General features: G+C 47.1%; 1 protein-coding gene across 5 annotated transcripts in view; it reads right to left on the bottom strand.

The window, feature by feature from the left end:
- HTT (huntingtin) overlaps window positions 1-13,387 on the bottom strand; it is a 137,883-nt gene that overhangs the window by 100,385 nt on the left and 24,111 nt on the right. For 4 of the 5 annotated variants that reach the window (XR_004283340.1, XM_032333674.1, XM_032333675.1 and 1 more), the window contains exons 4-8: window positions 8,736-8,795; window positions 8,281-8,360; window positions 6,304-6,442; window positions 1,560-1,701; window positions 651-829 (exon numbers count right to left, since the gene is read on the bottom strand). Coding sequence is in view for 4 of the 5 variants with exons in the window: in XM_032333674.1 (XP_032189565.1) it covers window positions 651-829; window positions 1,560-1,701; window positions 6,304-6,442; window positions 8,281-8,360; window positions 8,736-8,795 (600 nt within the window). In the remaining variant the exon portion in view is untranslated. Of the gene's footprint in view, window positions 1-650; window positions 830-1,559; window positions 1,702-6,303; window positions 6,443-8,280; window positions 8,361-8,735; window positions 8,815-13,387 lie in introns of all 5 variants that reach the window. The other variant, XM_032333677.1, reaches the window with a different exon arrangement.

The raw sequence follows: 13,387 nt of genomic DNA, 5'->3' as shown, positions 1-13,387 counted from the left end.
GCTAAAAATCCTAACATCTAAAGCCAAGTTCACAAAATCCAAAGGCTTAAAATGTAGCTGTCTTATTTCAAGGTTAAGAAAATAACCTGGATGAGCAAGCTGCAAAGAAATGAAGTCCATCACTGCAGTCAGATGCAGACCCCATTGGATGAGAATGCACACGGGGTTTCTCTGTATTGGGAAGAGAAACTTTAACATACTGACCCTACACTCCAACGGACCGCTTCCCTAACTCCCTGGTGTATAGACTAGCACAGCAGATGACAGGTTCCCGGGCCAGAGACCACAGCCAAAATGCTCACCAATGTGTGCCCAGCACATAGCAGGTGCTCAATAAATACCCAGAACTGATCTCATGAGTCCTGGCTTTGCAAACAGGGTAAGAGCATTCTCTGTGGCAGGCAGGAGCCTAAGGGGCGCATGTAATATTCTCTGTAACCTCACAAGAGATTACCCTCACTGTACTCTGAAGTCACTGCCATCCAGAGGTCACACAGGTAGGGGTCGTGACCCAGGATCTGAACCAGGTGGCCCAGCTGCAAAGACCAAGCTCTTAAACCTCAGTGCTGCCATTTCTCTTCCAAATGTTTCAATTCTTCCAGTATCCCTCATTTACATACAGGCACCAGAGTAAAGCACACGGCTCCTACCTGGATGAGCTGCTCTGTTGAGGGTGAGACTTCCAGTTCCTTCCGCGTCACCCCAAAGCTGCCTTTCAGGCTCGTGTCTTTGACCTGAGGCTGCAGCAAGGGCACCAGGTACCTGAGTGTGAGCAGCACCCCAAGAATCAGGAGGGTGGAGTGTTCACTCTCAACGGGGACCAGCAAGCCTGTAAGGGACCAATGAGATCTCTCAACATCACCATCTGCTGGGGGTTCAGGGCTTAATCTGTTTAAAACAAGAGACCCACCGCAGAACCGTGTTACAACGTTGGTAGTGAGGGATAAAGACAGCACAGACACTGCTGTGGGAAAGGGAACAGGAACCTCATCCTTGGGCCAAAATCCAGGAAAGGCTATAAAGGGTAACCGTGATAACCTGAGCTGAGCAAGGCCTGTCAGCATGAGTTTGGCTGCATTTGTAAGTCAGACAGTTCTTTCCTATCAAATACCCACCCCACCCTTGCTAGTGCTGATCACCATGAATGACTCCAAATACGGGAGAAGCCGTCAGCACAGAACCTGCCAGGACCCCAGGCTCCGCGTCTAGCCGCAAGGACTCACACTCAGAGCCCACAAAAACAGCCACGGAGTGTGCCACTGAGGAAGGCGGGTGGGGTGCCCACGGCCTCACACCCACTGCCCTGCCAGCTGTCCTTGGGCATGGGGCTGCCTGCGCTTCTGCAGAGAGAAGGCTCCTTGTCCTCGTTGTCACAACACCCACCATGGGAACATGGCTGCCTCAACATCATTCCCACTCACTAGTTGGCCAGAGCCAAAGGGCCCGGGCTGGTAGCTAAGGGATTGCCCGATTTTAAAGAATTTAAAAAATGTGTCTCAGGTATATGCTAGCAACTCCAGCACACCATGGGGAAAATCACTCCTACAACTAGCTCTTACCCAAGAGCACATTCAATAGCCAGCTGTAAAAGTACTGGGTCCTCCTCGAGTGCTGGCAGATGCTCACTGCTGAGCCAGCCGCCGTTCGCCGAATGGTCGGGGAGCTTGACTTCAGATTCGCTATGAAAGCCTTTAGTAGAACCTAGGGCAGCAAAAACCCAAGTAGATAAAAAAGACAAAACTCCTATGAAGGTTATCACGTTATTTCACAAAATTAGTCCAAATTCTTACAGAGTGAAGGTTATGAACCACTGGACTTTGCTACAGCTAAATAAAAGCAACCCAAATTCGGGATATACCAGAGCAGTTTGCAGAAGTGGTCTATTTACTTCCTTACTTTAAGTACAAACTTGCTCAGTATCTATGTCCTCTACCCAAGAGTGAAAGCCTAAGCTTCTAGAAAAGGGTGGAAAGGCATTTGGGTACAGGGTCAGTCAACGACACACGCAAGACAGTAAAAACAAAAAAAAACAAAAACAAAACCACCCAAATAATGAAGTCAAGGAGAAGAGTGTAATAGTCAGCTACAGCCACATCCCAGCCTGAGAGACAGCTTGCGGACGTGCAGTTAATGCCACTAAGAGATGTTCTGTGGTCTGGAAAGCGTGTGGGTGAGCTAAACCACAGCAGCACAGCACCCACAAGTATGTTCCTAAGGAGAGAAAAAGACCTTGTCACAGAACCTCCAGGATAACCCAAAGGAGACCACGCTACAATTCCAATGATGGCCATCTAAGTGTTAAAAATTTCCAAAGAATGGAAAGGTGTGGGGCGCCTGGGTGGTTCAGTGGGTTGAGCGCCCACTCTTGGTTTCAACTCAGGTCATGATCTTCTGGTCAGAGGAATGAGCCCCTACGCTGGGCTCCCTGCTCAGAGGGGAATCTGCTTCTCTCTCTCCTTCTGCTCTGGCCAACTCCCCTAAGCATCATGTGTGCGCGCGCGCTCTCTCTCTCTCATAAATAAATCTTAAAGAAAAATAAAGGAGGAAGAAAAGAAAAGGCGTGACCATTAAGCTTCCTGAGTTTGGGAACTAGCTGCCATAAGAACACCCACTTCCTTCACTCTCAACCCCACACTGAGCAATGATTTGGTCCCCATTACTATGGGCAAGCACTGAGCAAAGCTATCTGGGCTGGGGACGCCATTAGGGTCCCACGAATGAGGTGTGACCCCAGGCAAACAAGCAGCACATTAACAGATTGGCACCTGACTTATAAAGAAGCTCATTCTTAACGGTGGGGTTAGCGTTAGCTGGTTCTCAGAGGCTTGTCCATTCTTGGTCAAGTTACAGACTAGATCTCTGGAACCAGAGAGGCAGAGGACCAGACCCTCAGCCCCTGGATGGCCCCCGTGCTTTGTGGCCTCCAGTGCCTCCTGCAAATACCACCAGGAGAACCCAGTCAACTTATCTCAGACAAACCCTTAACTCTGAGAAAAGATACTAGTAGCTTCAAGTAACTCATCTGAGTGAAAACATACACACATACATCAATGAACTAATATAAATCATTCCACGTCAGTCCACACTTACAAGCACAGTGAAAGCTGAGCATTATTCTTAAGAATGAGCCCACAGTAAAGTTCAACAGTTTGGAATAATAAAATCGAATCTCAGAGTTTGAAGGGGCATCACAGGTCCAAATCCCATCATGCTGAGAACATCCTGGAGAAGGCAGCTGGCAGGCCCCCGGACCACCCATGGGCGCTTCTTGGAATGGGAAGAAAGCACACTAGACTGTAGGGCGGACAGCTCTACTTTCCAATAAATACATAGGACAGATTTCTAAGAGTACTTCCCAAGGGGAAAGATGCAAAATCACTCAGCTTTAGAGTCAAGAGTACTGCAGGCGGTGGAAACGGAAATTAAAATCGAAACACAACACTAGGGCACAGCCATCAGAATGGCTTACGTGACGGGCCCTGCAGCAGCTAGGTCCGGGAGGAGGCAGAGCCACGGGGTTTCCACACACAAAGGACACTGGCGCAAGGGGGGCAGGCACATGACAGCTTTCTGGCAGCGTCTACAGCAGGTGACACACGTTCCTACAACCCAGCAGCACCCCGTTCCAGGATCCGCCACCGCAGGCTGTATACATGCTCCAGATGACATGCACAAGGACAGGCACGGCAGCAGCCAGTCACTCAGCTACAGTACGTGGTAAACCGTGGTGTGTTCACACAGCAGGGCACCCCACATGTATGAACACTGCATGAATTACCCACTGGTGGCAGGGAAGACACTCGCCAACTTAATGTGTGGCAACAAACAAATAAAACCAGACAAAAAGAATGCACACTGCACGGCTCTGCATATGTTGAATTTAAAAACAGCCCCTGTGGCTTCAGAAGCCCAGTCAGCAGCCCCTGCCAGGGAGGAGGGGAGTGCAGCAACGGGGGCTGGCATGAAGGACTCCTGGGGCTGGAAACATGCTACTCCACTTTGGGATGGTTTGCCAAGGGCCACAGCGGCAATTTCCGTGCTGCCTGCGTGTGTGCCACACGTGAGTGAAACAAGCCTCAGGAGGCATCTAAGTCCCTGACAGGCCCTCCTGAGAATGAAAACACACCAGAGGGGAGGAGACTTTGGAACAAAAGGGTTGCGCTGGGCATGTGAACGAAACTCTGCCGCCCAGACGCTCCCTGAAAATCATGCACAGCTCTTAGAAACATCGACTTACAAGGACAAAAAGAGGACAGGGACAAGAGCAGACAGGAGGCATCCACAAATTCTGCAAGCTGGAAAGGAGGCAAGTGCTGAGTGCCCACCTTGTGGCCCATGGGGAAGACGTTCACAAGTATACTTTCCGGTGAGCTGGGGCGGGGAGTCTGAAGGCCGCTAACAAAAGGCCAGCTCACTCAAGCCACAGAACTGCAAGAACCGCTCAAGCTCGGGAGGCCCCAGAGACATGGGCAAGCAGCCGGTCTGCCCTGGTGCGCACTGCCGGCCACGCAGCCCTGGGTCTCCTCTCCCAGGGTGGCCCAGAAAGTGGTCTTCATGTCCCACCTCCCAAAAAGAATGGGGGATAATCTCCAGAGATGTCAGCATAGCCAAGGTCAGACATGGGACACAGACAGAAAACAGAGAAATGAAGAAAAAATGTGCATTCTGACCAGGGAGACCGCTGGCCCTGCCTATCCCAGAATTCCAGGACAAACAAAGCCAGGTTTACCCCTCCAAGCAGGAGAATGAGCAACCTTCCTCTAGAGATACTGACCACCTCAAAAGGAAAAGGCTTACTGAGGCTGACACTTAGAGAGATGCAGTGGAAAAGCAGGCTCACCATCTATTACCTCAGGAAGCCCACCATGGGACAGACCTTGCCACACACACGCTTCCAATAAGCTTTTTAAAGTCTCACTCAAATCTAAAGGGACAACTTCCAACATAAAAGTGAAAGACCAGAACAGAGAGAACAGAGGAAGACAGAAGAAGCAGACAATTCAGAAGTCAAAGAAAGTTCTTAAGAAAACTGTGATCGATATCCTTAGAAAATAAGGAGTGTATTCACGAAGCAAGAGGAGGATGCCAGAAAACAAACATTCTAAACACAAGAAGCACCTCTTAGAAATTAAAAGTATAACAGCAGGAACAAAAACTCAACAGAAGGGTTTAAGACAGACATCTAGAAAATACAGAAAAAAAGAAAAGGAAAATAGAAATAAAACGTAACACAAATTCCATCACAACAAGGGAGTATGTCTAGAAAGGTAAAGACATGGCATCTAGAAATTAGGCATCAAACAGGAGAGCACCAAAAACAATTCTTGGGAGGACAGCAAAGAAAAGTCCTCAGACCTAGAGAGCATCTGAATCAGACTGGGGCAAACAGCTGGAGAATTCTAAGACAGAAGACTCCAGTAGAGAAAAAGGACCCAATACATTATCTGTCATGTGGAGAACTGCACTGAGACACATTTTACAAAGCTGTTGGAAGGTATGAGAAGACATAAATGACCAAAGAATAACAAGCAAAATAAAAAAGAGGCAATTGTTTACTCCCAAAAAACTAAATAGTTCAAGAAATAGAATCCAAGAACAGAACATAACTTGTTGTGACTATTACTTGGGCATGATAATGTCACACTGAATATGGATAGAACTACATTAAGAAGATAAGAACCGGGTTAGGGCTAAATTTATCTTTCATAGTATAAAAAAAAATTTTTTTTTAAATAGCAGTACAGACTTATAATATACATGCTATACAGCATGCTATCTAGAAATGTGCAGGTAAACACTAACAAAGGACTGACCCACAAAAAAGGAGGAAGTCAAGAATCTATAATCTCCAAACTAAGTGGCAGGGTCACAATTTTCTGGACATTAAAAACAAAATACGAATGTGGGTAGGGAGGTTGCTTGTTCTGCCTGTTGAGGCACAGAACAAACAAAAAGGCAAGTGGTCCCCACCGGCTACAAAGCCATCATCAGTGGGCTTCTCCTGCCTGCACCTCTCCCAAGCTAGATTAAAGAGTCAGTCTAATATACCCAAAAATCAATCTGTTCTGGAAAATTGCCTCTTGAATTTGCATCTGTATACACTCTCCCTATTCGACTCCTCACCAAATGATAAGAAAGCGGAAGTAGAAAGCTTTTTGTGTGCTTCAAAATAATTGAAAAGATTTTCGTCTAAATCATGAAGCATAGCATAACTCAAGAAGCACTCTCAAATGACTGCCTGTCCGAAAGCCCGAACTGCATACCAGACTCATTCATGTTTGTGACTTGAGGTAATAATCATACCTTAATTTCATTGTCATTTGCAAAATTGCCAAAAGAAGCCATAATTTTGGGTACAGCTGCAGCCAAGGTCTCCTGAACAGATTCCTCAGGTCTCTTGCTTATTCGAGTCAGGCAAGGCAAAAGGTTTACCAAGTAAGGCCTGCATATGTGAAAGGAACAGGAGTTATTCTTCCAGGTCTACTTTGGTGAGAAATATAAGCAATTATTTAGTACCTGTAGAGAACAGCCAGTTTTTATATGCAAAACAGTCCTTAACAGAAAGTAGACAAACCTTGGCAAAAAGAACAGGAGGGCTAAACGCAGACTAAGTTCAACTGATGGGAGACACTCATCCTTCACTTCTCCTGTGATCACAGAGGACTCTCAAAAGCTTGTTTTAAAAATTGTCTGTAGTAAATTTTAACAGTAAAATACTCATATTTTAAATTAGAAAATAATAGATAAGAAAATACCAATTTAGGGGCGCCTGGGTGGCTCAGTGGTTTTAAAGCCTCTGCTTTCGGCTCAGGTCATGGTCTCAGGGTCCTGGGATCGAGCCCCGCATCGGGCTCTCTGCTCAGCAGGGAGCATGCTTCCTCCTCTCTCTCTCTCTGCCTGCCTCTCTGCCTACTTGTGATCTGTCTGTCAAATAAATAAATAAAATCTTTAAAAAAAAAAATCAATTTAAAAAAAAAGAAATGAAAAAGTTTTCTTGAACAGGGAGCAAGGAGATACTTCTAAGTGTTCAGACTAAATAAGGTCTTAGAGGTAAGACCTGGCCCTCCAGAGAGGAGGCACAGACGGTGCACAATGCGGGAGAATGAGTCACCGGGCAGAAGGCTGAAACCACATGAGTCCCCTCAACAAACACGGGACTAACGTGACAGGAGCCTTTGCGTGGCAGAGACAAGCAGGTCTCCACCTGGGACTATAGCAGGAAAACTAGGCTGGCTTAAGGAGATGACCATTTGCCAGAAAAAAAATAAACCAGGCATGACGAACAAGAGAAACTTGCCTGACTTTTTGAAGAAGCAAAATCAGGCCAAAGAGTCAACTGAGAGTGTCTGAGATGACGGTGGCCACTGGAGGCAAGACCTGCCTGGGTAAGGAGTCTGGAATTTATCTGAACACCTCTGGGAAATGAGTAAAAAGTTTAAGTAAGGGAATGACATGAGCCAATCACATTTTTTTAAGGTTACTCTGGCTGCTATGTGGAGAACTTGGGATGTGCTGCTTCGGAAGTAGAATGAAATTTTCAAAAGAAGCAAAATAAAAGAAAAAAGTTCTATAAAAAGAAATTTTCCTGGTGATGCATCTCACAGCAGCCACTTAAGATTCTTACTAAACTCAAACTCAGTGGGATAAATCGCTGGTCCTTATTAACAGTGAGAGTTTCGGCCCTCCACCGGTTCCTTGGGGACACAGCCAAGGCTTTATGGATGTGAGTTTTATCACTTAAGGAGAAGGAAGGCACAGATGAAAACTGGGGTCTTCTGATTCTTAGTCCATTGAGGACAGACTGTTCCCACCAGTCAGATCTTATTCACAGTTTAACGGTCATAGTTTTAACTCATGTGAGAGACACAGGCATATCATTCTATAAGCAATGGGGAGACTGGTTCTCAACCATCGACCATGTGACAACATCTTGTCAGCAAACAGCACGTGCCAAAACGACTCTCAGGGCTGGGCTGTAGCAGAGGACAGACAGGGGAGACCCCTGCTGTCCTGGGGCGCACACCTCTGTCTCTTGGGGAGGGGGGCCGGCAGAAAATAAACAAGCACAGTGTCCCTGAGTATTTCTGAGAGTGAGAAGTGCTACGAAAGGAAGACAAGCTAAGAAACATGGTTTGCCACTTGGAGGGCAGAGGCGGAGGATATTAGAACTTGGGGAAGTCCTCTGAGCCAGTGACGCCGAAGCCAAGAGGGAAGGAAGCCACAGGCGTTGGACCGCCCCCCTCAGCAGACAGTAAGAATATTCCAGAGCGCACAACTTACCTGCACTTCTGAGGCCGGACCAGGTGTGCCAGCTCAGCAAACCTCCACAGGGCAGCGCGAAGGCTCCGGGGAGCACCGTTCTGAGAGGGATGAGAGTGGTGAGTCACGCTTAAGAGTCACGGACGCTACTCCGAAAGAACTTCATAGGAACAAGAGCATTTACGTGATTGCTTATTTCTATGTTTAGACACAAAGCCACGTAAACTGTAACTGCCGCAGTTACAGAAGCGTCACAGTCTCGGGGCGTCAATTACAAAGACGGAAAACTTAATTCCCCTCCCATCTCATAAACAGTGAAGAGGAACCTTGTGAAGGAAAATAAAGCGGTGAAGTGTACTTTACCAGAAGCATTTCCGTCTAACATTCCCACTTAGTAAATAAGACAAGATTTCACACATGCTGCTCAATCCAAGGAAGCAGCACCATTGGCTCAGTAAGAGAACATCAAAGCCTACCTTTTTGATTTCCTTATACAGCTCTAACTGCAGCCTCGGCAGACTGGAGTCCATCAGGGCCTGCAACAGAGCACCAGGACTGAGAAGATTCACTACGCCAGCCCGGCAGAAAACGAAAAGGCAACTAAAATTTCAACCTGGGGGCAAAGTGGAATTTTAGCAACTAAATTTAGCAAGCTAAGCTAAGAAACTGCTTGTTGAGAAAGAAGCACATACATACAGGCAATCACTGAATAAACCAGACATAGGTCACCCACTTGAACAAAAAAACAGAAAGGAAAGAATTTAACTTGATGTACAATGAAATACGACATAATACTGAAATCCAGCGGTAGATGGCCCAAATTCATTCTAACGCTCTTATATTAAATCTTAACATTCAAGGAGAGGAGAAAACATCTGAAAGGTTTGCCTTCTTCGCTGAAGTGCACACTTCTGGACAACCCAACATCAACAATGGCCTGGAGTCTGTGGCGCCAGGAGGGCAATGAGCACACATGGAAGACCAGAGCCCCTCGCTCTGGCGGGCAGGGACACCATCCTTTCTGATGCACGGGTGCTCCCAGGCCTGTGGTTCAGAGCTTGCAACCAGTAAGGAACCTCGTGCTCCTCAGAATGTGCCCCCATCCCTGATCACCTCTGGGCCCAACCAAAACTGAAGGCCACCAGGCGAACTTCAACCCAGCAAGAATGGTCAAGGGCTACCACCACTAGTGGCAGAGCCCGTGTTCGAGAGGGTTTCTCAAGATGTAAGGAAGGGAGAAGAGAGATTCCTGGCCCCCAGTCTCGCCCACAGGAACCCTCTCTCCTCTGAAATACTGCCAATGATGGCCTGTCTGCCAAGAAGTGAGGAAAGACAGAACCGAGCTGCAAACCAAGCTTGTTCCATGTGATAGAGAGCATATCCTATCTACAATCTGAGCTGCTTGTAGTAAAACTCATATGGGTTCATCCACCGATTCAGTAAATTTGAAAACCAAAAGCAGAGTCACCTTTGGGAGCTTCTGAATTATAACAGTGTCTCAGAAATGTGTAAATCCTAACTCTTCAATTTCAGTTTGTACTAAATCCTTAAGCAAGCACATCGAAACAAACATATATTAAAGATGCTACTCTGCAAATAAAACCAGAAGCCATACCCAAGTTTTATTTCAATTTGTTTTAGAAACCAATCTCAAACATTCTTTATAACAAGAGAAAACTAAACCTCAAACCCCGATTAAGAGCAAAGAATCAGAGTTCCCAGTCACTGCATGATAGCAATCCGATACCCCCCACCCTGCCCCCAAATCCCTTCCTTACCAAAGCAGACACACCCACTCAGCTGCCAGGTGGAGCCCCTGACAGCCCACCTCTGCCTCCTTGCTCCCCCTCCCACAGCCACCATCCCCTCTCAGACCTTACTCTCCCAGGACAGGACTACTCCGCCTTCCACATGGATTCTCAGTACGCAGGTCTTTCTCTACTCTAAGGCAGGCCACACTCCATCACCACGTTACTCTTCCTAAATAAAGCAATCCACTGACCACGTCAAAAATCTTTTGAGAGTGGGCACCTGGGTGGCTCAGTTGGCTAAGTGACTGCCTTCAGCTCAGGTCATGATCCCGGAGTCCTGGGATCAAATCCCGCATCTGGCACCCTGCTAGGCAGGGAGTCTGCTTCTCCTACTGACCTCTTTCCACTCATGCTCTCTCTCTTTCTCATTCTCTCTCTCTCTCTCTCAAATAAATAAATAAATAAATAAATAATTTTTTTTACTCTCTGAGAGCTCCTATTTACCAAATAAAGGCCAAGCCCCCCTGAACCGACCGTCAATGCCTCCCATTCCCCTAGGGCACACACTAGAGCCACTCTCCTCTGTGAGCCTGCAGAGGCCTCCTGGAGCCCCCGCGAGACAGGGGGCTGCGGGAGTTAAGGGGATCTCTAATCTCCTCACTCACCTACTAGCCACCACCTCCAAGAAACCTTCTCTGGCTCCCAAACAGAAGACATCTCAGTCTCCAGAGTGCCATGATGACTTGCCAACGTCTCTCAGAACTTAGAGTTCAGTGCCATGTACTGAGTGATTTCTGTTTGAATATGCTTCCCCACCTGAGCAGGAGCACACTACCAGGCTGAATCGGATCCCCACTGCATTGTCCTATATTAATGAAAAGCAACATGTCCCCTTGGCTTGGGCCATGAGTCTGGTCTCATCAGAAGCATGTAACAACACACAATAGAAGACAAAAGTCAAGGACCTGACTCCCAGGTGACGTCTGTGTTCCTGCCCCTCCCTGACAACTGAGCAAAGGAATCTCTGAACCGGGAGGCCTAACATAGGGGAAATAGGACAGGAGATGGCCAGAATGACAACTCTGGCCTTAAGTTATGACCCAGGGTCACAGCTGACAACCACCATACATACGCCAAACTATTCAGTCCAGCAGTTCTTGGAAATGCGTCACTGAAGAAGAAAGGCTTGGAAAGCAGAACAAAGCCTACATGTCCAATGGCCTACATCAGAGCAGTCTGGGGTCATATTATTCCCTCTGCCCTCCTGAATCCCTCTCTTGCCATGAAGCAAGGCATGGTGCCCTCTTTAGATATTCTGAGTCTAAGCAACAAGTTCAAGAACTAAAACATCAGAAAAAAACCAGTCTGGTCCTGCCAGTAGGAATAAATAAAGTAAGCAAGGACATTGAAGCCTGGAGAGAAGAAAACATGACCGAAAAAGACCATCTGTAAATATGCTATGGGACCCCACACACATGGACCCCACACGCATGTGAGTATCACTAACCGGTCACAGGCATGGAAAGGAAGGACAGGGCCGCTGGCCGTAAAATGCTGGTGACGGTGGGGTGCCAACAAAAGCAGAAGAGCAGGAAGCTACCTACAGATGAAGGAGGGCCTCCCTAAGGCTGCTCCCGCCTTGGAGCTCCCTGCCCAGCTACCTGGGCAGGGAGGCTGAGGTGAGAAGAGCCCAGAAAGTGTGGCTAGCCAAGTAACATCATGGTTGGGGGAAGGACCTCTGGATGACAGGAGACCAAGGAGTCTGTGTAACAGAAGAGGGAGTGCAGCTGCTATTCTTCCACACCCTGTAATCTCTTTGGGTGAGAATGTAAGAATCTCATTATTGGGGCGCCTGGGTGACTCAATCAGTTAAGCATCGGCCTTCGGCTCAGGTCATGATCTCAATGTCCTGGGATAGAGCCCTCCACTGGGTTCTACACTCAGTGGGAAGTCTGCTTCTCCCTCTCCCTCTCCCCCTGCTCATGATGTTCTCTAAGAAATAAGTAAGTAAATCTATTTATAAATAAAAAATGTAGGGGCACCTGGGAGGCTCAGTGGGTTAAAGCCTCTGCCTTCGGCTCAGGTCATGATCTCGGCGTCCTGGGATCAAGCCCCGCATTGGGCACTCTGCTGAGCAGGGAGCCTGCTTCCTCCTCTCTCTCTGCCTGCCTCTCTGCCTACTTGTGATCTCTGTCTGTCAAATAAATAAATAAAATCTTAAAAAAAAAAAAAAATTAAATAAATAAATAAATACAAAATGTAAACTTTTTTGAATTTCATTTAAAAAAAAAAAAAGACTCATTATTAATAAGAGTCCTTCTCACCACTTGGAGGACCACTGACTGGCCAGGATGGTGCTAAACACACCGCTTTTGATCCTCACACACACTCACATATAGCACCGCACTCTGTCTGACTCCCTTTGCAGGGAAGGAAACTGAGACTCACAGAATCAATACATTTCCCAAAGTTGTTCAGTGAGTAGGGGACAGAGGCAAGATTCAAACACAGGTCTCCTTGACTCCAAAATTCGTGTATGCCCTATCTGCCTGGCAGAGGGCCTCAATCTAATTGAGCAGGAAGGGGGAGTGATCCTCTTGCTGAGGAAGGCAGGGCCCGTGAAGGAGAAAGGAAGGGTAACCACTTGGCCAATGTAAAACATAACCACTCTCCAGAGAAAGGCCTGAGAAGGACTCCAAAGAACCGTTTTGTTTCTTGAGATCCTAACGAGAAGGGAAATAGGCACTAATCTACGTTAGCTTGTAGTCCTTGGTTTATCTGGCCATATGAGAATTACTAAGAAAAGAGCCTGCAAGGGAAATGAAGAGATGCAGGCTCTTCTCTAAGACTTATCTAAATTTCAGGGGTGGAAGTGGAAGCCGCAGGGGAAAAATAAGAAAATTACAAAGGTCCAATAAACAAGAATCCCTGCAGAGAAAGAAACAAGGAAAAAACAATTCTGGGGAGATGTACAGTGCTAACCCCAACGCCGGCGTCCCGACAACAGGGGCGCTATGAGTCTGCACACACAACCTGAAAGCCCCATCACTGACAAAGGTGGCCTAGAAGGTGACCAGGATGACATGGGGACACAAAGTAGGAAAAGGGCAGAATGAGAAAAACAAGGATAGTTTTCCAATACATTAAGAACTGTGGATGGGGCGCCTGGGTGGCTCAGTGGATTAAGCCGCTGCCTTCGGCTCAGGTCATGATCTCAGTGTCCTGGGATCGAGCCCCGCATCGGGCTCTTTGCTCAGCGGGAGCCTGCTTCTCTCTCTCTCTCTGCCTGACTCTCCGCCTACTTGTGATTTCTCTCTCTGTCAAATAAATAAATAAAATCTTTAAAAAAAAAAAATAAATAAATAAAATAAAATAAA

Source organism: Mustela erminea, chromosome 2, assembly GCF_009829155.1.
Source record: "Mustela erminea isolate mMusErm1 chromosome 2, mMusErm1.Pri, whole genome shotgun sequence".
Taxonomy (NCBI): domain Eukaryota; kingdom Metazoa; phylum Chordata; class Mammalia; order Carnivora; family Mustelidae; genus Mustela; species Mustela erminea.
This window is presented reverse-complemented; position numbering and strand designations above follow the sequence as displayed.